Source organism: Ammospiza caudacuta, chromosome 3 (genome assembly GCF_027887145.1).
Source record: "Ammospiza caudacuta isolate bAmmCau1 chromosome 3, bAmmCau1.pri, whole genome shotgun sequence".
Classification (NCBI taxonomy): Eukaryota; Metazoa; Chordata; class Aves; order Passeriformes; family Passerellidae; genus Ammospiza; species Ammospiza caudacuta.
The window spans coordinates 117,876,347-117,900,975 of NC_080595.1; the positions used below are offsets into that span (position 1 = coordinate 117,876,347).

Genomic DNA, 24,629 nt, shown 5'->3' on the forward strand with positions numbered 1-24,629 from the left:
TGGATCAACTCCCTTCCCCAAATCATGTTCCCAATAAAGCCTCTCTGCCCATGGCTCATTCCGTGGGGAGCTCCTGCAGGAATCTGGGAATTCTCAAGGATGCACAGAGGACAGGGACTGTCCCCCAGGGTGTCCCAGTAGGATTTTGTCCCCAGGAACTCATCCAGGGAGATCAGGCCCTTGCAGTTCCCTTCACAGGGAAACTCCTCCATGGTTCATGAGGGGCTGGAGATCCCTTCCCGGTGGGATCCGGCCGATCCTGGATGGGGCCTGGCCCTGGCACTGGGATCCGTGTCCATGGCACTGGGACAGGCCCTGGCACTGGGATCCGTGTCCAAGGCAGTGGGATGGGGACAGACCCTGGCACTGGGATCTGTGTGCATGGCACTGGAACAGGCCCTGGGATCCATGTCCATGGGATGGGGACAGGCCCTGGCACTGGGATCTGTGTCCATGGCACTGGGACAGGCCCTGGCACTGGGATCCGTGTCCATGGCACTGGGACAGGCCCTGGCACTGGGATCCATGTCCGTGTCCATGGGATGGGGACAGGCCCTGGCACTGGGATCTGTGTCCATGGCACTGGGACAGGCCCTGGCACTGGGATCCGTGTCCATGGCACTGGGACAGGCCCTGGCACTGGGATCCGTGTCCGTGTCCATGGGATGGGGACAGGCCCTGGCACTGGGATCTGTGTCCATGGCACTGGGACAGGCCCTGGCACTGGGATCCGTGTCCATGGGATGGGGACAGGCCCTGGCACTGGGATCCGTGTCCATGGCACTGGGACAGGCCCTGGCACTGGGATCCGTGTCCATGTCCATGGGATGGGGACAGGCCCTGGCACTGGGATCTGTGTCCATGGCACTGGGACAGGCCCTGGCACTGGGATCCGTGTCCATGGGATGGGGACAGGCCCTGGCACTGGGATCAGTGTCCATGGCACGGGAACAGGCCCTGGCACTGGGATCCGTGTCCGTGTCCATGGCACTGGGACAGGCCCTGGCACTGGGATTTGTGTCCATGGCACTGGGACAGGCCCTGGCACTGGGATCCGTGTCCATGTCCATGGGATGGGGACAGGCCCTGGCACTGGGATTTGTGTCCCACGGGATGGGGACAGGCCCTGGCACTGGGATTTGTGTCCCACGGGATGGGGACAGGCCCTGGCACTGGGATCCGTGTCCATGGCACGGGAACAGGCCCTGGCACTGGGATCTGTGTCCATGTCCATGGCACTGGGACAGGCCCTGGCACTGGGATCCGTGTCCGTGTCCATGGGATGGGGACAGGCCCTGGCACTGGGATCTGTGTCCATGAACTGGACAGGCCCTGACACTGGGATTTGTGTCCCACGGGATGGTGACAGGCCCTGGCACTGGGAGTTGTGTCCCACGGGATGGTGACAGGCCCTGGCACTGGGATTTGTGTCCATGAACTGGGACAGGCCCTGGCATTGGGATTTGTGTCCCACAGGATGGGGACAGGCCCCCAATCCTGGGCAGCTCTTGCTGGATCAGATTTGGGACCGGATCCTCATTCCTCAACTCCACAATTCCGCAATGACGAAATTACGGAAAATTCCGAGGTTGTTTTGCCTCCTTTTTTCCCACAGGATGATCCCAAAAACTCCGTAGGCAGTTCCAGGGTGTTCAACTCTACCTTTATTTTCCGTTTGGGGCCCTGCAGGGTCCTGGCAGCAGGAAGGGTCAGGAGGGGAGAGGTGGCAGCGATGCTGAGAATTCCCCCCGGGAAGGGGGATCCGGAGGGGCGGCAGCGGCGGCATTGCGCGGCTACTCTCTGGAAATGAGGAAAAATCCGGGATGAGCCTGCTGTTTTCCCTTGCGGGGGGTGGATTTGGGAATATCCCACAGGACTCACACGGCGTTCTCCTTGAAGCGCTGCAGCGCCTGCTGGGCCACGCTCTCCATGAACCGCGGGTCGTCCCAGGGGATGTCCCCGGGCACGGTGAGCGCCAGCGGCTCCGAGTCGAAGAGCTGCACCGTCACCTGCGTGTCCGGGGGCACCGAGGGGTCCTCGGGGTTCGGAGCCTTGGACAGCACCTGGAATGGGCACGGGGGTCATCCCGTGGGAGAATCTGGGTTTGTGAGGTGGGAGCGGCCGCGGGAGAGCCCCAGGCGGGCCCCTGACCTTGGCTCCCATCCCGGCAGCATCCGGCTCTGCCAAGAGATTCCCGGCCGGAGCACAAAGAGCCCTTTGTGGCCCTGTCCCACTTTCCGCCTTCCCATCCCCGATCCCGGCCCCGATCCCGGCCCCATCCCGCCGGCCTCACCGTGGTGACCTGCAGGAAGCCGTCGGAGCCCATGGAGTGGTTGGCCAGGCGGGACACCCAGCCGAACTGGCGGTTCAGCTGATCCAGCAGGCCGGAGGTGTTGAGCATTTCCTCCTGGAATTCCCGGAGCAGGGAATCGTAGCGGTGCGTGAAGCGCTCGGCCACGCGCACGGCGTCCTCCAGCTGCTCCCGCAGCTCCTGCTGAGAGGGATCCTCCTGCCCACAGTCTGGGACGGGGTGGGATGGGGTCAGCACGGCCCTGCTGGCTTCATCCCATCCCATCCCATCCCATCCCATCCTGTTCCATCCCATCCCCCCCACACCCCAAAATGCACCCCAACACACCCCATGCACCCCAAACCCTGAATTGTGCCCCCCATTCCTTTTCCCATTCCCATCTCCAGCCCCATCTCCATGCCCATCCCCATTCCTGTTCCCATTCCCTGTTCCTGTCCCATCCCCATTCCCAGTTTCTGATCTCCTTTCCCGTCCCCATTCCCATCCCCATCCCTATTCCCATACCTGTTCCCATCCCCATTCCTGTTCCCATCCCCATCGTCATCCCCGTCCCCATTCCCATCCCCATTCCAAGTTTTCCATCTCCTTTCCCATGCCCATTCCCATTTCCATTTCCCATCCCCATCCCATCCCCCCATGCCCCAAAATGCACCCCAAACCCTGAATTGTGCCCCCCATTCCTGTTCCCATTCCCATCCCCATCTACATCCTTGTTCCTGTTCCATCCCTATTCTCATCCCCATTCCCAGTTTTCCATCTCCTTTCCCATCCCCATTCCTCTCCCCATCCCCTCATCCCTTTTCCTGTTCCCATTCCCATTCCCCATCCCGTCCCCATCCCCGTTCCCCGTCCCCATCCTCATCCCCATTCCCACCCCATTCCCTGTTCCTGTCCCCATTCCCATCCCCACCCCATTCCCATTCCCATCCCCATCCCCATTTTTCCATCCTCTTTTCCATCCCCATTCCCGGTTCCAGTCCCCATTCCCGGCTCACCCAGGGCCAGGATCTCCCGGCACTGCTCGCACTCATCCCGCATCCGCAGGCAGCCGGCCGAGTTCCGCCGGATCTCCCGGCAAACCATCCGGTCATTGCTGAAATTCCGGGATTCTGCGGGAATTCCGGGCTGGCCTCAGTGCCCCAAATCCCCCCCCCAGCCCCAGCAGGTTCCCCCCAGGTGCCAGAAAAGGGATTTTTCCTTGGAATTTGGGCCCCTCCCATCCCCAGGGCTGCGTTGGCGGACGGTGACAGCACCGGCTGCGACATTCCCCAAAAAAAACAAACACCAAAAAGACGTGAGCTGTAATCCCAAAAAAAAAAAAAAAAAAAAAAAAAAAAAAACAACAAAAAAAAACATTGGCTGCAGTCTCTAGAAAAACAAACACCCAAAAAACATCGGCTGTAATCCCAAAAAACATCCACTGTAATCCCAAAATAACCAACACCAAAAAAACATCCTCTGCAATCCCAAAAAAGACCCAAATACCTTCAATATTCCCCAAAAAAACACCTGCAATATTCCCAAAAAACCCAAACACCTGCAGCATTACCCCCCAAAAATTCAGCAGCATTCCAAGAAAAACCCAACATCTCCAACATTCCCAAGCAAACCATCATCAGCATTCCTAGAAAAACCAAACATTCCCAAAAAAACCCCATTCCCACGATGGCAGCCGGGATCGAGGTGGGACAACACCCCAAATCCCAGCCCACCACCAGCAGAGCTCGTGATTCCCAGGTTTCCATGGGAAATCCCTTTATGGAATCCCCAAACCCTCTGAAGTTGCAGAGGACTTTCTGGGAATCTGTGTTCAGAATCCTCCAAACCTTCTAAAGTTGCAAAGGATTTTTTGGGAATCTTTCCTCAGAATCCTCTGAATCCTCCAAAGTTGCCAAGGATTTTCTGGAAATCATTTCTCAGAATCCTCCCAAGCTTCAAAGGATTTTCTGGGAATCTTTTCCCAGAATCCTCCAAACCTTCTAAAGTTGCAAAGGATTTTCTGGGAATCTTTTCCCAGAATCCTCCAAAGTTGCGAAGGATTTTCTGGGAATCTTTTCTGAGAATCCTCCAAACCTTCTAAAGTTGCAAATGATTTTTTGGGAATTTTTTCTCAGAATCCTCCAAGGCTGCCGAGGAATTTCTGGGAACCTTTTCCCAGAATCCTCTAAACCCTCCAAAGTTGCAAAGGATTTTCTAGGAATCTTTTCTCAGAATCCTCCAATCTTTCAAAGGATTTTCTGGGACTCTTCTCAGAATCCTCCCAAGTTTCGCTGATTTCCCGCGACTCTTTTCCCCAAACCCACCGGAATTCGGGATCCCCCACCCGCCATCCCGCTCCCCTCCATCCCCACCTGTCCCGAACTCTCCGGTGGGGTTCTCCCAGCTGCCCTGGGCGTCCTCCAGCATGCGCTGGGTGATCTGGAAGAGCGGCTGGAAGAGCTGCTGGAAGCCACCGTGGCGGTGCGGGAAGAAGGGGAAGAAGTCTCCGGAGAAGCGCCGGGAGCGGCGCGGGAGGCGCAGCCGCTGCACCGGCGGCCCCAGCGCCTCACGGAAGCCGCCGAAGGGCGCCTGGAAGAAGGGGTGGAGGCGGCTCTGGACGCGGGAGCTGTCGAGGAAGATGTCCTGGACGCCGTCCTCCATGAGGCCGAAGCGCTCCTCCAGGTCCTGCAGCTGCCGCTCCTGGCGCTCGTCGCGCTCCAGCAGCGAGTCCAGGCGCTCGCCGTCCACCCAGATGGAGATGGGAGACGAGTGGTTCAGGAATTCCTCCAGCTGGGAATGGGAACGGGGTCAGAACCTGGAATCCCTGGGCAATGTGGGATCCTGAACCTGAGACCCTCTGGGAATGGGATCAGGGAAATATCCCTCTTTCCTGGGATCCCTGATTGCTGTGGGATTCCTCAGCTGCCAAACCTCTGGGAATGGGATGAGGGCAAAAGCCCCCACTGCTGGTATCCCTGTGTGATATGGGATCCTGCACATGGAGACCCTCTGGGAATGGGATCAGGGCAAAATCCCCCTTTCCTGGGATCCCTGTGTGATGTGAGATCCTGCATATGAAGACCCTCTGGGAATGGGATCAAAATCCGTCCTTTCCCAGGATCCCTGGGACATGTGGGATCCTGCACATGGAGACCCTCTGGGACCAGGGTCAAAATCCAGCCATTCCCAGGATCTCTGTGTGATGTGGGATCCCACACCTGAGACCCTCTGGGAATGGGGTCAGAACCTGGGATCCCCGTGCCATGTGGGATCCTGCACATGGAGACCCACTGGGAATGGGGTCAGAACTTGGGATCCCTGGACAATGTGGGATCCTGCACATGGAGACCCTCTGGGAATGGGATCAGGGCAAAATCTCTCTTTCCCGGTATCCCTGTGTGATGTGGGATTCTGTACCTGTGACCTGCTGAGAATGGGATCAAAACTCAGCCATTCCTGGGATCCTGCACCTGGAGACCCTCTGGGAATGGGATCAAAACCCAGCCATTCCCAGGATATCTGTGTGATGTGGGATCCTGCACCCGAGACCCTCTGGGAATGGGATCAGGGCAAAATCCCCCTTTCCTGGTATCCCTGTGCCATGTGGGATCCTGCACCTGGAGACCCTCAGGGAATGGGATCAAAACCCAGCTGTTCCCAGGATCCCTCACCTGAGACCCTCTCGGAATGGGATCAAAACCCAGCCATTCCCAGGATCCCAGGCCATGTGGGATCCCACACCTGGAGACCCTCTGGGAATGGGATCAGGGCAAAATCCCCCTTTCCTGATATCCCTGTGGGATCCCTCAGCAGCCAAATCTCTGGGAATGGGAATGGGATGAGGCCAAAATCCGGCCCTTCCCGGTATTCCCGTGTGATGTGGGATCCCTCCCCAGCAGTTTACCAGTTCATGGGAATGGGATTGGGGTGAGGCTGAGTTCCCCCTTTTCCCAAACCCGGTGTCCCTGATCTGCCTCAGGTCACTAATGGGAATGGGATCAGCCCAAATGTGGGAATGGGATCACCCTCAATTCCCCTTTTCCCAGTACCCAGGTGCCCCTCCCCTGCCTGGAGTCACTAACGGGAATGGGAATGGGATCATCCCAAATCCCCTTTTCCTGTATCCCGGTGCCCCTGACCGGTGTGGGGTCACTAACAGGAATGGGATCATCCCAAATGTGGGAATAGGATCATCCCAAATCCCCTTTTCCTGTATCCCGGTGCCCCTGACCGGTGTGGGGTCACTAACAGGAATGGGATCATCCCAAATCCCATTTTCCCAGTATTCCTGTGTCCCTCAGCCACTGACGCTCTGGCTAAAGGAACGGGATCATCCCCAATCCCCCCCCTCCATTTTTTTCCTGTTGTTTCCCCATTGTTTTCCCAGTATTTTCCTGGTTGTTTTTCCATTGTTTCCCCATTGTTTTTCCATTGTTTCATTGTTATTTCCCCAGTGTTTCCCATTTTTTCCCCTGTTGTTTCCCTGTTTTTTCCCCTTTGTTTCCCTGATATTTTCCTGGTGTTTCCCTTTTTTTCCCCCAGTGTTTCCCCATTGTTTCACTGTTATTTCCATGTTGTTCCCCATTTTTTTCCCATTGTTTTCCCACTCTTTCCCCTGTATTTCCCCATTTTTCCCTCATTATTTCCCCACCGTTCCCCTGGTTTTTCCCTGCTGTTTCCCCATTGTTTCTCGGTATTTCCTCATTGTTTCCCCATTGTTTCTCCATTATTTGCCCAATCTTTCCCTGGTGTTTCCCCAGTGTTTTCTCATTGTTTCCCCACTGTTTCACTATTTTTTTCCTGCTATTTCCCCATTATTTCCCCAGTATTTCCCCAGTGTTTCCTCGTTATTTCTTCAGTGTTTGCCTCGTGTCTCCAGTTGTTTCCCTGCTGTTTTCCTGTTGTTTCCCTGTTATCTCTTTGGTGTTTTCCCAGTGCTTCCCCATTGTCCCCCCAGTGCTTCCCCAGTCTCCTGTTATTTGCCAGTTGTTTCCCCATTGTTTTCTTGGTATTTCCCTGTTATTTCCCCATTGGTTCCCTGCTATTTCCTTGGTGTTTCCCCAGTGTTTCCTCAGTATTTCCTGGTTTTTTCCCCACTGTTTCCCTGTTGTTTCCTGGTGTTTCCCCATTATTTCCCCATTTTTTCCCTGCCATTTCCCCACTATTTCCCAGCTATTTTCCCAGTATTTCCCCGGTCTTTCCCCAGTGTTTCCCCAGTATCTCCCCACTGTTTCCCCAGTGTTTCCCAATGTTTCCCCAGTGTTCCCCTAATGTTTCCCCATTATTTCCTCTTTTTTTTTTCCAGTGTTTCCCATTGTTTCTCTGTTGTTTTCCATTTTTCCCCCAGTGTTTTTCCAGTATTTCCCCAGTGTTTCCCAGAGTTTCCCTGGTATTTCCCCAATGTTTCCCCAGTGTTTTCCTGGTGTTTCCCCGCTGTTTCTCCATTGTTTCCCAGTATTTCCATGTTGTTTCCCCATTTTTCCCCACTGTTTCCTGGTATTTCCTCGTTGTTTCCCCAGTATTTCCCTGGTGTTTTCTCACTGTTTCCTGGTGTCTCCCCAGTGTTTTCCCTGCTGTTTTCTGGTGTTTCCCCATTATTTTCTCAGTATTTCCTCGTTGTTTCCCCGGTGTTTCCCCACTGTTTCCCTGCTGTTTCCTCGTTGTTTCCCCATTGTTTTGCAGTATTTCCTCGTTATTTCCCTGGTGTCTCCCCATTTTCTCCCGCTGTTTCCCCGCTGTTTTCCCAGTATTTCCCCACTGTTTCCCCACTGTTTCCCAGTATTTCCTCGTTGTTTCCCCATTGTTTCCCCATTTTCTCCCCGCTGTTTCCTCATTGCTTCCCCATTGTTTCCCAGTATTTCCTCGTTATTTCCCTGGTGTCTCCCCATTTTCTCCCCGCTGTTTCCCCATTGCTTCCCCATTGTTTCCCAGTATTTCCTTATTATTTCCCTGGTGTCTCCCCATTTTCTCCCGCTGTTTCCCCGCTGTTTTCCCAGTATTTCCCCGCTGTTTTCCCAGTGTGTTTCCCCACTGTCGTGCCTCACCTGCCGGCCCACGAGCCCGGCGCCGCTGCGGCAGGTGCGCGAGTAGAAGCGGAGGCAGCGCTGCCGCAGGCAGGGCTTGCAGCTCTCCCACAGCGCCTGCACCGAGGCGTTGCAGCGCTCGCCCCGCGCCGACAGCTCCTGCTCCTTCTGCCGCGCCAGCTGCACCGCTTCCTGCCGGGAATGCCGCACTCAGATCCGCGTTCCCGGAGCACCGGGAGCGGCCGAGTCCCAGCACGGCATTCCCAGGACACAGCAATCCCAAGCACAGCATTCCCAGAGCACTGGGACACCCCAATCCCCACACGGCATTCCCAGATTCCCAGAATACCCCGTTCTCAAGCATTGCACTCTCACAGCCCCGGGGTCACCCAAACTTCCACACGGCATTCCCAGAGCCCCAGGACACCCCAACTCCCACATGGCATTCCCAGAGTTCCAGGACACACAATCCCAAGCATTCCCAGAGGACGTAACAATTCAAAATTCCCAAGCATTCCCAATCCTGCCGCTCCCAGATTCCATGGACACCCCAATCCCAAGCACGGCATTCCGAGAGTCCTGGGACACAGCAATCCCAAGCATGGCATTCCCAGAGCCCTGGGAGCGGTAGAGTCCCGGCATGGCATTCCCAGATTCTCAGGACACCCCAACTCCCACATGGCATTCCCAGAATTCCAGGACACACAATTCCCAAGCATTCCCACTCCTGGCATTCCCAGAGTCCCAGGATACCCCAATCCCCACATGGCATTCCCAGAGCCCTGGGGCACCCCAACTCCCACGCAGCATTCCCAAATTCCTGGGACACAGTGATCCCAAGCACAGTATTCCCAGATTCCTGGGACAGCCAGACCCCAAGCATGGCATTCCCAGAACCCCGAGACACTCCAACTTCCACACAGCATTCCCAGAGCCCCAGGACACCCCAACTCCTACATGGCATCCCCTGTTCCCAGAACACAGCGATCCCCAGGATAACAATCCCTGCTCCCAGGGCCACCCCGACCCCTGACACAGCATCCCCCATTCCCAGGACATCCAATCCCTGACACAGCAATCCCCATTCCAGGGACACTCCAACCCCTGACACAGCAATCCCCGTTCCAGGGACACATCGATCCTGACACAACAACCGCTGTTCCCAGGACACCCAACCCCTGACACAGCATCCCCCACTGCCAGGATATCCAACCCCTGACACAGCAATCGCTGTTCCCGGGATGGCATCCCCTGTTCCCAGAACACACCGATCCTGACAGCATTCCCAATTCCTGGGACACACCATTCCCTGGATCCAGGAGACACCATTTCTAGGACGGCGTGCCCCCTTCCCAATCCTGGCCCATCCCATTCCCAGTCCACCCCATTCTCACTCCATCCCATTCCCAGTCCAACCCATTCCTGGCCCATCTCAATCTCATTCCTGGCCCATCCCAATCCCAAATCCCATTCCCATACCCATCCCGTTCCCATCCCTGTCCCGATCTCAATCTCAAATCCTGTTCCCAATCCTAAATCCCAATCCCACACCTCCTTCCCACACTGTGCCTGCTGCAGGGAGCACAGCAGCTCCTGGTGCCCGCGGCCACTCTGCTCCATTCCCATACCAATTCCCAATCTCAATCCCAATCCCATTCCCAATCCTGATCCCAATTCCATTCCTGTCCCTGTTCTCAATCCCAATCCCAGACCTCCTTTCCGTGCTGTGCCTGCTGCAGGGAGTGCAGCAGCTCCTGGTGCCCGCAGCTGCTGTGCTCCTCTCACATTTCTGCTCCTGATCCCAATCCCATTCCCATACCCAATCCCATTCCCGTCCCCAATCCCAATCCCATTCCCACCTCCTTCCCGCACTGCGCCTGCTGCAGGGAGCGCAGCAGTTCCTGGTGCCCACAGTCGCTGCACCCCACTCCCATTCCTGGTCCCATTCCTCACCCAATCCCATTCTCTATCCCATTCCTCATCCCAAATCCCAATCCCAATCCCAATCCCACACCTCCTTGCCGTGCAGCAGCTCCCAGTGCCCATGGCCATTGTGTTCCCATCCCATTCCTAGTCCCAATCCCATTCTCATTCCTGATCCCAAATCCCAATCCCAAATCCCATTCCCTTTCCCAATCCCAAATTGCATTCCCAATCCCAAATCCCAATCCCAATCCCATCCCACACCTCCTTGCCGCGCTGTGCCTGCTGCAGGGAGCGCAGCAGCTCGTGGTGCCCGCGGTCGCTGCGCTGCACTCCCAATCCCATTCCCAATCCCATCCCTCACCAATCACAGTCCCAATCCTGTTCCCAGTCCCATCCCTCACCTGACCCCAATCCCAATCCCATTCCCAAATCCCATTCCCAATCCCAAATCCCTTTCCCAATCCCGTTCCCACACCTCCTTGCCGCGCTGTGCCTGCTCCTGGTGCCCGCGGCTGCTGCGCTGCACTCCCGTTCCCGCTCCCAGTCCCATTCCTAATCCCATTCCCTTTCCCGTTCCCATTCCCACACCTCCTTGCCGTGCTGTGCCTGCTGCAGGGAGCGCAGCATCTCCTGGTGCCCGTGGTTGCTGCATTCCAGTCCCGTTCCCAATCCCAATCCCATTCCCAATCCCAATCCCAATCCCAATCCCATCCCACACCTCCTTGCCGCGCTGTGCCTGCTGCAGGGAGTGCAGCAGCTCGTGGTGCCCGCGGTCGCTGCACTGCACTCCCAATCCCATTCCCAATCCCATCCCTCACCAATCGCAGTCCCAATCCTGTTCCCAGTCCCATCCCTCACCCGACCACAGTCCCAATCCCATTCCCAATCCCAATCCCAAATCCCATTCCCAATCCCATTCCCACACCTCCTTGCCGCGCTGTGCCTGCTCCTGGTGCCCGCGGCTGCTGCGCTGCGCTCCTCTCCCATTCCCGCTCCCAGTCCCATTCCTAATCCCATTCCCAATCCCATTCCCATTCCCGTTCCCATTCCCAATCCCATTCCCGTCCCATTCCCAATCCCATTCCCATTCCCGTTCCCATTCCCAATCCCATTCCCATTCCCGTTCCCATTTCCAATCCCATTCCCGTTCCCATTCCCAATCCCATTCCCACACCTCCTTGCCGTGCTGCGCGTGCTGCAGGGAGCGCAGCATCTCCTGGTGCCCGTGGTTGCTGCATTCCAGTCCCGTTCCCAATCCCAATCCCATTCCCAAATCCCATTCCCAATCCCATTCCTGTCCCAAATCCCATTCCCAATCCCATCCCACACCTCCTTGCCGCGCTGCGCCTGCTGCAGGGAGCGCAGCAGCTCCTGGTGCCCGCGGTCGCTGCGCTGCAGCAGCTCCTGCATCCTGCGCACGCCCTGCAGCGCCCGCTCCACCTCCGCGTCCACCACGCGGCTGCCGGCGGCTGACAGCTCTGCGGGGAGGGGAAAAGTGGGGTGAAAAATGGGGGGAAAAGTGGAGGAAAACTGGGGGAAATATCCGGGGGAAACTGGGGAAAAATTGAGGGGAAAGTGGGGGAAAAACAGGGGGAAAAGTGGGGGAAATATCCAGGGAAAAGTGGGGGAAATATCCAGGGAAAAGTGTGGGAAATATCCTGGGGAAAGCGGGGGGAAGTATTGGGGAAAGTGGGGAAAAATTGCAGAGAAAGTGGGGAAGTATCACGGGGAAATATCTGGGGGAAAATGGGGGGAAAGTGGGGGAAATATCAGGAGGAAATACCAGAGGTAAAAGTGGGGGTAAAATGGGGAAAAATTGGGGAAAAGTAGTGGAAAATCAGGGAAAAGAGACCCTGTGACCCCATCTCCCCAGCACCCCCATACTGAAAACCCATCACATCCCCTGGGGGCTTGATCCCCCCAAAATGAGACCCTGTGACCTCCCCCCAAAACTAAAACCTCTGATCCTGCCCCAAAACCCCCCAAATGAAAACCTGGGGCATCCTCTGGGGACGTGACCCCCAAAAAATGAAAATCCATGACCCCCCGTCCCCCAAGCCCCCCAAAATGAGACCCTGTGACCCTCCCAAACCTCCCCCCAAAATGGGACCCAGTGACCCCCCCCCCCCACTGTCCCCAACCGCCCCAAAATGGGACCCCATGACCCTCCCCTCCCCAAACTCCGCAATTTTAACCCCAAACCTCCCCAAATTTAACCCCCAGCCCCCCAAATTTGCCCCCCTCACCTCGGAGCTCCCCGGGGGGCAGCAGCGCCCTCAGCCCCCCCCCAGGGCCAGGAGTGCCAGCAGTGACAGCGACAGTGACAGTGACAGTGACAGCGCCATGGCCTGGGGACAGCGACAGGGACAGGGTCAGGGGACAGGGACAGGGGACAGCGCCATGGCCTGGGGACAGCGACAGGGACAGGGTCAGGGGACAGGGACAGTGACAGGGGACAGCGCCATGGCCTGGGGACAGCGACAGGGACAGGGTCAGGGTCAGGGGACAGTGACAGGGGACAGCGCCATGGCCTGGGGACAGCGACAGGGACAGGGTCAGGGTCAGGGGACAGTGACAGTGCCATGGCCTGGGACAGCGACAGGGACAGTGACAGGGGACAGGGACATGGCCTGGGGACAGCGACAAAGGGACAGGGTCAGGGGACAGGGACAGTGACAGCGCCATGGCCTGGGGACAGTGACAGGGACAGGGTCAGGGGACAGGGACAGTGACAGTGACAGCGCCATGGCCTGGGGACAGCGACAGGGACAGGGTCAGGGGACAGGGACAGGGGACAGCACCATGGCCTGGGGACAGCGACAGGGACAGGGTCAGGGGACAGGGACAGTGACAGGGGACAGCGCCATGGCCTGGGGACAGCGACAGGGACAGGGTCAGGGTCAGGGGACAGTGACAGGGGACAGCGCCATGGCCTGGGGACAGCGACAGGGACAGGGTCAGGGTCAGGGGACAGTGACAGTGCCATGGCCTGGGGACAGCGACAGGGACAGTGACAGGGGGACAGGGACATGGCCTGGGGACAGCGACAAAGGGACAGGGTCAGGGGACAGGGACAGTGACAGCGCCATGGCCTGGGGACAGTGACAGGGACAGGGTCAGGGGACAGGGACAGTGACAGTGACAGCGCCATGGCCTGGGGACAGCGACAGGGACAGGGTCAGGGGACAGGGACAGTGACAGCGCCACGGCCTGGGGACAGTGACAGGGACAGGGTCAGGGGACAGGGACAGTGACAGCGCCATGGCCTGGGGACAGCGACAGGGTCAGGGGACAGGGACAGTCACAGGGGACAGGGACATGGCCTGGGGACAGCGACAAAGGGACAGGGTGAGGGGACAGGGACAGTGACAGCGCCATGGCCTGGGGACAGTGACAGGGACAGGGTCAGGGTGAGGGGACAGCGGGAGGGACAGGGTCAGGGACAGCGCCATGGTCTGGGGAAAGCAAGGGGACAGGGACAGGGGACAGAGACAGGGCCAGGGGACAGGGACAGTGACAGGGTCAGGGTTACAGGGACAGGGTCAGGGGACAGGGACAGTGCCATGGTCTGGGGGAGGGGACAGGGACAGGGATGGGGGGAACAGGGGAGGACAGGGGGGGGGACAGGGTGGGACAGCAGCAGGGGGGACAGGGACAGGAGGGGACAGGGACAGGAGTGACAGAATGGGACAGGGGGGCCAGGGCCAGGGCCATGGGGGCCAGCAGGGACAGGGACGGGGACAGGGGGGGAAAGGGACAGTGGGGTCAGGACGGGATGGGGGGATGGGGATAGGGACATGGGGGGACAGGAGGGGCTGGGGTGACAAGGACGGAGACAGCGACGGGGGACAGGGACAAGGGGGTGTCAGGAGGGGACAGGGACAGTGCCATGGTCTGGGGGAGGGGACAGGGGGGTCAGGGACAGAGACAGGGATGGGGACAGGGACAGCGGGGTCAGAACGGGATGGGGGGACAGGGACAGGGATTGGGGACAGGGACAGGGATTGGGGACAGGGGACACGGGGGTCAGGGGGGGACAGGAGAGGACAAGAGACAGGAGATGGGGCAGGAGGCGTCGGGGGGGGGGCACAGGGACAGGAGGGGACAGGGGACAGGGACAGGAGGGGACAGGGGACAGGGGACAGGAGGGAACGGGGGACAAGGACAGGAGGGAACGGGGGACAGGGACAGGAGGGAACGGGGGACAGGGACAGGGACAGGGACAGGAGGGGACAGGGACAGGAGGGGTCAGGGGACAGGAGGGGACAGGGGACAGGAGGGAACGGGGGACAGGGACAGGAGGGAACGGGGGAGAGGGACAGGAGGGAACAGGGGACAGGGACAGGAGGGGACAGGGGACAGGAGGGAACAGGGGACAGGGACAGGAGGGGACAGGGGACAGGAGGGAACGGGGTACAGGGACAGGAGGGGTCAGGGGACAGGGACAGGAGGGGACAGGGACAGGAGGGAACGGGGGAGAGGGACAGGAGGGGTCAGGGGACAGGGACAGGAGGGGACAGGGACAGGAGGAGTCAGGGGACAGGAGGGGTCAGGGGACAGGGACAGGAGGGGACAGGGACAGGAGGGGACGGGGGACAGGGACAGGGACAAGAGGGAACGGGGGACAGGGACAGGAGGAGTCAGGGGACAGGAGGGGACAGGGACAGGAGGGGACAGGGACAGGGACAGGGCCGGGGGGGGTCAGGGCACAGGGACAGGGCCGGGGGGGGGTCAGGGGGGGTCAGGGCCGGGCCCGCCCCTCCCCCCCCTCCCGGGGCTGTGACTCATCCCCTCCCCCCCCCCGCCCCGCCCCCCCCCAACCCAACAAACCCGGAGCGGGAACCGGGGGGGGGGGGGGGGGGGGGGGCACGGGCGGGGGTTGGGGGCTGCGGGTTTTGGGGAGGTTTAGAAGCTTTTGGGGGGTCCTTGGGCACGTGGGGGGTTGGGGGGGCACTGGGGTGGTTTTAGGGGGGCACTGGGGGTTTGGCGTGGCCCTGAGGGGGGGGGGGGGGCGGGTTTAAAAGGTTTTGGGGGGGTGTGGGGAGGCACTGGGGGGGTTCAGAAAATTTTGGGCAGGTTTGGGGGGGGCACTGGAGTGGTTTTAGGGGGACACTGGGCACGGGGGGGAGGGGGGCAGGGGGATTTTGGGGGTCCCTGGGCAGTGGGGTGGTTTTAGGGGGGGTTTAGGGGGGCACTTGTGGGGGTCCGTGGGCATGGACGGGGTTTGGGGGGGCAGAGGGGGGTTTTAGGGGAGCACTGGGTGTGGTTTAGGGGGCCACGGCGGTTTGGGGGGGTCAGGGGGTGTTTAGGGGGGCACTTGTGGGGGTCTCTGAGCATTGAGGGGTCCCTGGGCATTGAGGGGAGGGGGTTTGGGGGGAGGTTAGGGGGGTCCTGAGTGCAGAGGGGAGGGGGTCCCTGAGCATTGGGGAGTTTTGGGGGGCAGGGAAGGGTTTTAGGGGGGTCCCTGGGCACTGGGGGGCGGCCCCGGGTCCCTTTTATCCCCCCTCCCCAAATAAAGGAGTGGCCCCCGTTCGTTCCCCCTCCCAAATAAAGGAGCGGCCCCGGTTCCCTTTATCCCCCCCTCCCCAAATAAAGGAGCGGCCCCGGGTCCCTTTTATCCCCTCCCCAAATAAAGGAGCGGCCCCGGTTCCCTTTATCCCCCCTCCCCAAATAAAGGAGCGGCCCCGGTTCGTGTTCCCCCCTCCCCAAATAAAGGAGCGGCCCCGGTTCGTGTTCCCCCCCTCCCCAAAATAAAGGAGCGGCCCCGGTCCCTTTTATCCCCCTCCCAAATAAAGGAGCGGCCCCGGGTCCCTTTTATCCCCCTCCCCAAATAAAGGAGCGGCCCCGGGTCCCTTTTATCCCCCTCCCCAAATAAAGGAGCGGCCCCGGGTCCCTTTTATCCCCCTCCCCAAATAAAAGAGCGGCCCCGGGTCCCTTTATCCCCCTCCCCAAATAAAGGAGCGGCCCCGGTTCCCTTTATCCCCCCCCCAAATAAAGGAGCGGCCCCGGGTCCCTTTATCCCCCCCCCCAAATAAAGGAGCGGCCCCGGTTCGTGTTCCCCCCTCCCCAAATAAAGGAGCGGCCCCGGGTCCCTTTTATCCCCCTCCCCAAATAAAGGAGCGGCCCCGGGTCCCTTTTATCCCCCTCCCCAAATAAAGGAGCGGCCCCGGGTCCCTTTTATCCCCCTCCCCAAATAAAGGAGCGGCCCCGGTTCGTGTTCCCCCCTCCCCAAATAAAGGAGCGGCCCCGGTTCCCTTTATCCCCCCCTCCCCAAATAAAGGAGCGGCCCCGGGTCCCTTTATCCCCCCCTCCCCAAATAAAGGAGCGGCCCCGGGTCCCTTTTATCCCCCTCCCCAAATAAAGGAGCGGCCCCGGGTCCCCTTTATCCCCCCTCCCCAAATAAAGGAGCGGCCCCGGGTCCCTTTATCCCCCCCCCAAATAAAGGAGCGGCCCCGGTTCGTGTTCCCCCCTCCCCAAAATAAAGGAGCGGCCCCGGGTCCCTTTTATCCCCCTCCCCAAATAAAGGAGCGAGCGGCCCCGGGTCCCTTTTATCCCCCTCCCCAAATAAAGGAGCGGCCCCGGGTACCTTTATCCCCCTCCCCAAATAAAGGAGCGGCCCCGGGTCCCTTTATCCCCCCTCCCCAAATAAAGGAGCGGCCCCGGGTCCCTTTATCCCCCTCCCCAAATAAAGGAGCGGCCCCGGGTCCCCCCCCGGCCCCGCCGTGGGAGCCGCCGCCTCCTCCGCGATTGTGCAATTCCCAAATAAAACCCAAACACGCCCGAAATAATCCAAATAAAACCAGATGAATCCAAGTAAAAAAAAACAAACCAAACAGAACCCAGATAAAACCCAAATGAACCAAAATAAGACCCAAAAAGAAGAACCCAAAAAAGAAGAACCCAAAAAAAAACCAAATTTAAAAAACAAATCCAAATAAATCCAAAATAATCCAAATAAAACCAAATTAATCAAAATAAAAAGAAAAAACAACCAAACCCAAATAAAACCGAAATAAACCCAAATAAAACCCAAATAAATCCAAATTTAAAAAACAAACCCAGATAAAACCCAAGCAGAACCCAAAGAAAACACAGACGGAACCCAAATAAAACCCAAATAAAAATGAAATAAACCCAAATAAAATGCAAATAAAACCAAATGAATCCAAATAAAAAGAAAAAAATAAAAACTCGAACCCAAATAAAACCCAAATAAAAACTAAATAAAAACTAAATAAAAACTAAATAAAAACTAAATAAAAACCTAAAAAACAAACTAAAAAAAAAAAAAACAAACCCAAATAAAAACCAAAATAATCCCAAATAAAACCCCAAATAACACCCAAATAAATCCCAAATAAAAACCCAAATAAATCCCAAATAAAAACCCAAATAACACCCAGAGAGCCCCGGGCCAGCCCCGTTCCCTCCCGGCCTTGTGCAATGCGGGCCCAGCGCGGGGGGGCCGCTGTCCCCAACCCCCCCAGCACCGCAGGGTGACACTGCAGGAACGGCGGCCAAAAACTGCCCGGAAACCAAACACGGCAAAAACACAGCAAAAAACACAGGCCAAAAACTGAAACACAGCCCAAAAACTGCCCGGAAACCAAACACGGCAAAAACACAGCCCAAAAACTGCCCGGAAACCAAACACGGCAAAAACACAGGCCAAAAACTGAAACACAGCCCAAAAACAGCCAGGAAACCAAACACAGCAAAAAACACAGCCCAAAAACTGAAACACAGGCCAAAAACTGAAACACAGCCCAAAAACTGCCCGGAAACCAAACACAGCAAAAACACAGCCCAAAAACTGCCCAGAAACCAAACACAGCAAAAAACACAGCCCAAAAACTGAAACACAGCCCAAAAACTGAAACACAGCCCAAAAACTGCCCAGAAACCAAACACAGCAAAAATACAGCCCAAAAACTGAAACACAGCCCAAAAACTGCCAGGAAACCAAACACAGCAAAAAACACAGCCTGGGAACCAAAACACAGCCCAAAAACTGCCCAGAAACTGAAACACAGCCCAAAAACACAGTCCAGAAACCGAAACACAGCCCAAAAACTGCCCAGAAACCAAACACAGCAAAAAACACAGCCCAAAAACTGCCCAGAAACCAAACACAGCTAAAACACAGCCTGAAAACCAAAACACAGCCCAAAAACTGCCCAGAAACTAAAACACAGCCCAAAAACTGCCGGAAACCAAACACAGCAAAAAACACAGCCCAAAAACTGAAACACGGCCCAGAAACCAAAAAAACAGCCAAAAACTGCCCAGAAACCAAACACAGCCCCAAAACCCAAAAAACAGCCCAGAAACCAAAACACAGCCCAAAAAGAGCCCAGAAACCAAACACAGCCCAGAAGCCACAAAACACAGCCCAAAACCCCCCAAAACAGCCAAAAACAGCCCAGAAACCAAAACACAGCCAAAAACTGCCCGGAAACCAAACACAGCAAAAAACACGGCCGGAAACAAAAACACAGCCCAGAAACTCGAACACAGCCCCAAAAACCCAAAAAACAGCCCCAAAAACAGCCCAGAAACCGAAACACAGCCCGGAAACCAAACACAGCCCAAAACACAGCCCAGAAACTCAAAATACAGCCCCAACAAACAGCCCAGAAACCAAACACAGCCCCATAAAACCCACCCAAAACACAGCCCAGAAGCAAAAAAAAAAAAAAAAACCCACAGCCCAAAACCCCAAAAAACAGCCCAAAAACACAGCCCAAAACCCCAGAAAACAGCCCAAAAACACAGCCCAAAACCCCAAAAAACAGCCCAAAAACGCAGCCCGGAAACTCCAAAAAACACAGCCCAAAACACAGCCCTAAAACCCAAAAACACAGCCCAGAAACTCAAACACAGCCCAAAACCAAAACACAGCCCAGAAACTCAAAAACACAGCCCAGAAACTCAAAAACACAGCCCCAAACCCCCCAAAAACGGCAAAAAAAAAACCCCGAAAACATCCCAGAAACTCAAAACGCAGCCCCAAAACCAGGAAAACACAGCCCAAACCCCAAAACACAGCCCACAGCCCAAAGAACTCTCCAAATCCCCAAAAAAAACCCCAAATCCTAAAAACTCCATCCCAAACAATCCCCCAAATACGAAAAAAAAAACCCCGTCCCATATATCCCAAATCACCCCCCATCCCGAACCCCAAATCCCAAATAACCCCGTGTTGTCCCAAATCCCACCCCTGCATCCCAAATAACCCCATCCCAAACAACCTCCCCGCCCCCTAAATAACTCCACAAATCCCAAATAACGTGCCCATATCCCAAATAATCCCAAATAACCCCACAAACCCCAAATCACCTCCCCATCCCAAAAGGACCCCCCAAAATCCCAAATCACCCTTCTGCATCCCAAATCCCTAACAGCCCCTGCATCCTAAATAACCCCCCAAATCCCAAATGACCCCCCACCCCAAATCCCCCCCAAAAACCCCCCCTACACCCCAAATAACCTCGCGTATCCCAAATCCTAAATAACCTCTCCACACATCCCAAATCACCCCCCTGCACCCCAAATAAATCCCAAATAACCCCTCCATCCCAAATCCAAAACAACCCCCCCAAAACCCAAATAACCCCCCAAATCCTAAATAACCCCCCAAAACCCAAATAACTCCCCCAAATCCCAAATCCTAAATTACCCCATAAATCCCAAATCCCAATTTACCCCCATCCCAAAATAACCCCCCAAATCCTAAATAACCCCCCAAAACCCAAATAACCCCGCCCATCCCAAAAGTAACCCCCGTGTCCCAAATAACCCCCCAAATCCCAAATCCCAAATAACTCCCCCAATCCTAAATAATCCCCATCCCAAAATAATCCCCCAAAACCCAAATCTTAAATAACCCCATAAATCTCAAAACCCAATTTACCCCCATCCCAAAATAACCCCCCAAATCCTAAATAACCCCCCCAAAACCCAAATCACCCCCCAAAACCCAAATCATGCCGGCCATCCCAAAGTAACCCCCCTGTCCCAAATAACCCCAGATACCCCAAATCCCAAATAACTCCCCCAAATCCCAATTTACCCCCATCCCAAAATAACCCCCCAAATCCTAAATAACCCCCCCCAAAACCCAAATCACCCCTCCATCTCGAAATAACCCCCCTGCACCCCAAATCCTAAATAATCCCCCCACATCCAAAATCACTCCTCCATCCCAAATCCCAAATAACTCCTCATCCCCCCCAAAAAAAACCCCAAAACCCCCAAATCACCCCCCTGCACCCCAAATTACGCTCCCCAAATCCCAAATCACCCCCCCCCCCTGCATCTCAAATCCCAAACAAGCCCTCCCGAAATCCCAAATCCCCCATAATCGCCCCAAATCCCCCATAATCCCCCCAAATCCCAAATCCCCGCTCGGTCCTGCCCGGCGCGGGGAATTGTGGGAAATTCCCGCCGAGCATCCGCCCGCTCCATCCCCGCCCCCACCCCAAAAACCGCCCGGGGGACCCCAAAAATGGGAGGGAAAAGGGGGAAAAAGGGGGGTGGAAAGGGGATTTGGGGTTCAGGATTTGGGATTGAGGGTTCGGGATTTGGGGGTTCAGGAATCTGGGGATTTGGGATTCGGAAATTTGGGATTCAAAAATTTAGGATATAAGGGTTCAGGGATGCGGGGTTTTGGGAATTTGGGGGTTCAGGGTTTTGGGATTCGGGGAGTTCTGGGATTTGGAAATTTGGGGGTTTGAGGATTTGGGGTTCAGGGATTCGGGGGTTTGGGGTTCAGGGGTTTGGGGTTTGGAGGTTCGGGGAGTTTTGGGATTTGAAGTTTTGGGGTTCAGGGATTCGAGGAGTTCTGGGATTTGGAAATTTGGGGGTTCGGGGACTCGGAGTTTGGGGATTCGGGAATTTGGGGTTCGGGGATTTGGAATTCGGAGTTGGAGGATTTGGGGGTTCAGGGATTTGGGGATGGGGGTCCAGGGATTCGGGAGTTCAGGGATTCGGGAGTTCAGGGATTCAGGACTTGGGGATTCGGGTTTCAGGGATTCAGAGATTTGCGAATTTGGGGGTTCAGGGATTCGAGGGTTTGGGATTTGGGGATTTGGAGTTCGGGGGTTCGGGGTTCGAAGTTCGAGGATTTGGAGGTTCGGGGATTCGGGGGTTCAGGGATTTGGAGTTTCGGGGTTCAGGATTCAGGGCCTTGGGATTCGGGGGTTCGGGAATTAGGAGTTTAGGGATTCACGGATTCGGGAATTTGGGAGTTCGGGGATTTGGGGGTTTGGGGATTTAGAATTCGGAATTGTGGGATTTGGGGTTCAGAGGTTCGAGCATTCGGGAGTTCGGGGATTGGGAATTTGGGGTTTCGGGATTCAGGGATTTAGGGGATTTGGAGATGGGGGTTCAGGGATTCGGGAATTTGGGGGTTCGGGGATTTGGGAATTCGGGGGTTCGGGATTCAGGGACTTGGGATTCGGGAGTTCGGGGATTTAGGGGTTCGGGGATTCAGAGATTTGGGATTCAGGGATTGGGGGGTTCGGGGATTTGGGGGTTCGGGGTTGGGAGATTCGCGGGTGCCAGGATTCGGGGATTCAGGGATTTGGGGTTCGGGATTTGGGGGTTCGAGAGTTCGGGGATCTGGGGATGGGGGTTCGGGGATTGGGATTTGGGGGTTCGAGGATTCCAGGTTCGGGGGTTTGGGGGTTCAGAGATTCGGAGGTGCCGGGATTCGGGGATTGGGAGATTTGGGATTCGGGGATTTAGGGGTTCAGGGATTCAGGAATTCGGGGTTCGGGGATTCGGGATTCAGGGACTTGGGATTCAGGAGTTTGGAGCTCAGGGATTTGGGGGTTGGAGAGTTCAGGGATTCGGAGATTTGGGATTCGGGGGTTCGGGAATTTAGGGGTTCAGGGGTTCAGGGGTTCGGGGTTCAGGGGTTCGGGGTTGCCGCAGTGCCGTACCCGCAGTCCCGCTCCGGTGCCGGTGCCGGGGCCGCTCCGGTGCCGCTTTATCCCCGGGCCGGTCCCGGTCCCGCCCCGTCCCCGCTCCCGGAGCTTTCTGGAACGGCCCCGGCACCGCCCCGGCCTGGCCGCGGGCCCGGGATTCGCTAATTAATTAATGTATGCATTAATTAACTCCCGGCACCGCCCCCTGCCCGGCCCGGCCTGGCCGCGGGCCCGGGGTCCGCTAGTTAATTAATGTATGCATTAATTAACTCCCGGCTCCGCGGCCAACCCTGCCCGGCCTGGCCGAGGGCCCGGGACTTCGCTAATTAATTAATGTATTCATTAATTAACTCCCGGCTCCGCCCCCTGCCCGGTCTCGGGCCCGGGATAAGCTAATTAATTTATTTATTCATTAATTAACTCCCGGAACTGCCCCGGGGATTTCCGACCCGGCCCGGAGGGGGCGTTTCGCAAATTAATTAATTAATTAATTAATTCTCGCCTTATCCCGGAGAATTTCGCAAATTAATTAATTTATTAATTAATTCCCGACCCGGCCCGGGGAAGGGGGTGGTTTGCAAATATTAATGAATTTATTCATTAATTAACTCCCGGAACTGCCCCGGGGATTTCCGACCCGGCTCGGAGAGGGGAGTTCGCAAATTAATGATTTTGTTCATTAATTAATTCCCGAACCGGCCTGGAGGGGGTTGGCAAATTCATTAATTAATTTATTTATTTATTAATTCTCGGAACTGCCCCGGGGATTTCCGACCCGGCCCGGGGGCGGGGGGAAGGGGGGGGTTTCGCAATTAATTAATTTATTAATTAATTAAATTCCGGAACTCCTCCGGGGATTCCCGCCCCGGTCCAGAGGGAGGAGTTCGCAAATATTAATTATTTATTTATTAATGAATTCCCGCCCCGGCCCGAGGGGCTTCGCCCCGCCCCCTTCCCCCGAGGTGGGCGGGGCCGGAGTTGGGCCAAGCCCCGCCCCCAAAACAGCCCCGGGACCCCAAAATTCCCCCCAAATTCCATGGGGGGAAACTGAGGCACAACCCGGCCCCCTCCCTATCCCGGGATCCCCCAAATCCCCTCCCCCAAATTCCCCTCCCGAATTCCCCTCCCGAATTCCCCTCCCGAATTCCCGCTCTTTCCTGGAGCTGCAGCGTTCCGGGGGAAACTGAGGCACAGCCCACTCCCCCCCCAAATCGTGAGACCCCCCCAAATTCCCCCTCATTCCTGGAGGGGACACACTCCTGGGGAAACTGAGGCACAGCCCGTCCCTCATCCTGGCATCCCCCAAATTCCCACCCAAATCCTGGAGCTGGGGGGAAACTGAGGCACGGGCCCCACATCATTCTGGAACCCCCCCAAATTCCCGCCCCAAATTCCCGCCCAAATTCCCGCCCCAAATTCCCGCCCAAATTCCCGCCCCAAATTCCCGCCCCAAATTCCCGCTCCTTCCTGCAGCTGCAGAATTCCTGGGGAAACTGAGGCACAGCCCCCCCTAGTCCTGGCACCCCCCCAAATTCCCGCTCCTGCCTGCGGCATTCCAAGGGAAACTGAGGCACAAAAACTCCCCCTCCCCATCCTGGGACCCCCCGAAATTCCGGTTCCTTCCTGAGCTGCAGAATTCCAGAGGGGAAACTGAGGCACAAATCCCCCCCCCCCTCCGCATCCTCGGACCTTCCCCAAATTCCCGCCCAAATTCCCGCTCCTTCCCACGGCATTCAGGGGAAACTGAGGCACAAACACTCCACCCCCCTATCCTGGGGTCCCCCCCAAATTCCCACTCCAAAATCCGCCCAAATTCCTTCTCCTTTCTGCAGCATTCCTGGGAAACTGAGGCACAAATCCCCCTCATCCTCGGAACCCCCCAAATTCCCGCCCCAAATTCCCGCCCCAAATTCCCGCTCCTTCCCACAGCATTCCAGGAGGGAAACTGAGGCACAGCCCCCTCAACCCTGGGGTGCCCCAAATTCCCGCTCTTCCTGGAGCTGCAGAATTCCAGCGGGGAAACTGAGGCACAAATTCCCCCCTTTCTCATCCTCGGACATTCCCCAAATTCCCACCCCAAATTCCCGCTCCTTCCTGGAGCTGCCATTCCTGGGGGGAAACTGAGGCACAGCTCCCACCCCCCCATCCTGGGTTCCTCCAAATTCCCACCCCAAATTCCCACCCCAATTCCCGCTCCTTCCTGCAGCTGCCATTCCTGGGGGGAAACTGAGGCACAGATACTCCCCCCTCCCCATCCTGGCAATCCCCCCAAACTCCCAGCCCGGATTCTCCCCCGAAATTCCTTCTCCTTTCTGGAGCTGCCGCATTCCGGGGGAAACTGAGGCACAAATCTCTCACCTCTCATCCTCGGGCCCCCCCAAAAATTCCCACCCCAAATTCCCGCTCCTTCCTGCGGCATTCCTGGGGAAACTGAGGCACAGCCCCCTACATCGTTCTGCA

At 56.8% G+C, this 24,629-nt stretch overlaps 1 protein-coding gene across 1 annotated transcript; it reads right to left on the bottom strand.

Moving 5' to 3' along the window:
* Positions 1-1,641: 1,641 nt before the first annotated feature.
* Positions 1,642-23,902, bottom strand: CLU (clusterin). The gene is made up of 10 exons (XM_058801536.1): positions 23,898-23,902; positions 22,185-22,330; positions 12,486-12,587; positions 11,569-11,717; positions 8,335-8,505; positions 4,663-5,080; positions 3,307-3,420; positions 2,294-2,520; positions 1,882-2,063; positions 1,642-1,800 (listed from the first exon to the last, which is right to left on the bottom strand). Exons 1-10 carry the CDS (start codon positions 23,900-23,902, stop codon positions 1,794-1,796), a joined length of 1,521 nt encoding a protein of 506 aa, XP_058657519.1. The 3' UTR covers positions 1,642-1,793.
* Between the last annotated feature and the right edge of the window lie 727 nt (positions 23,903-24,629).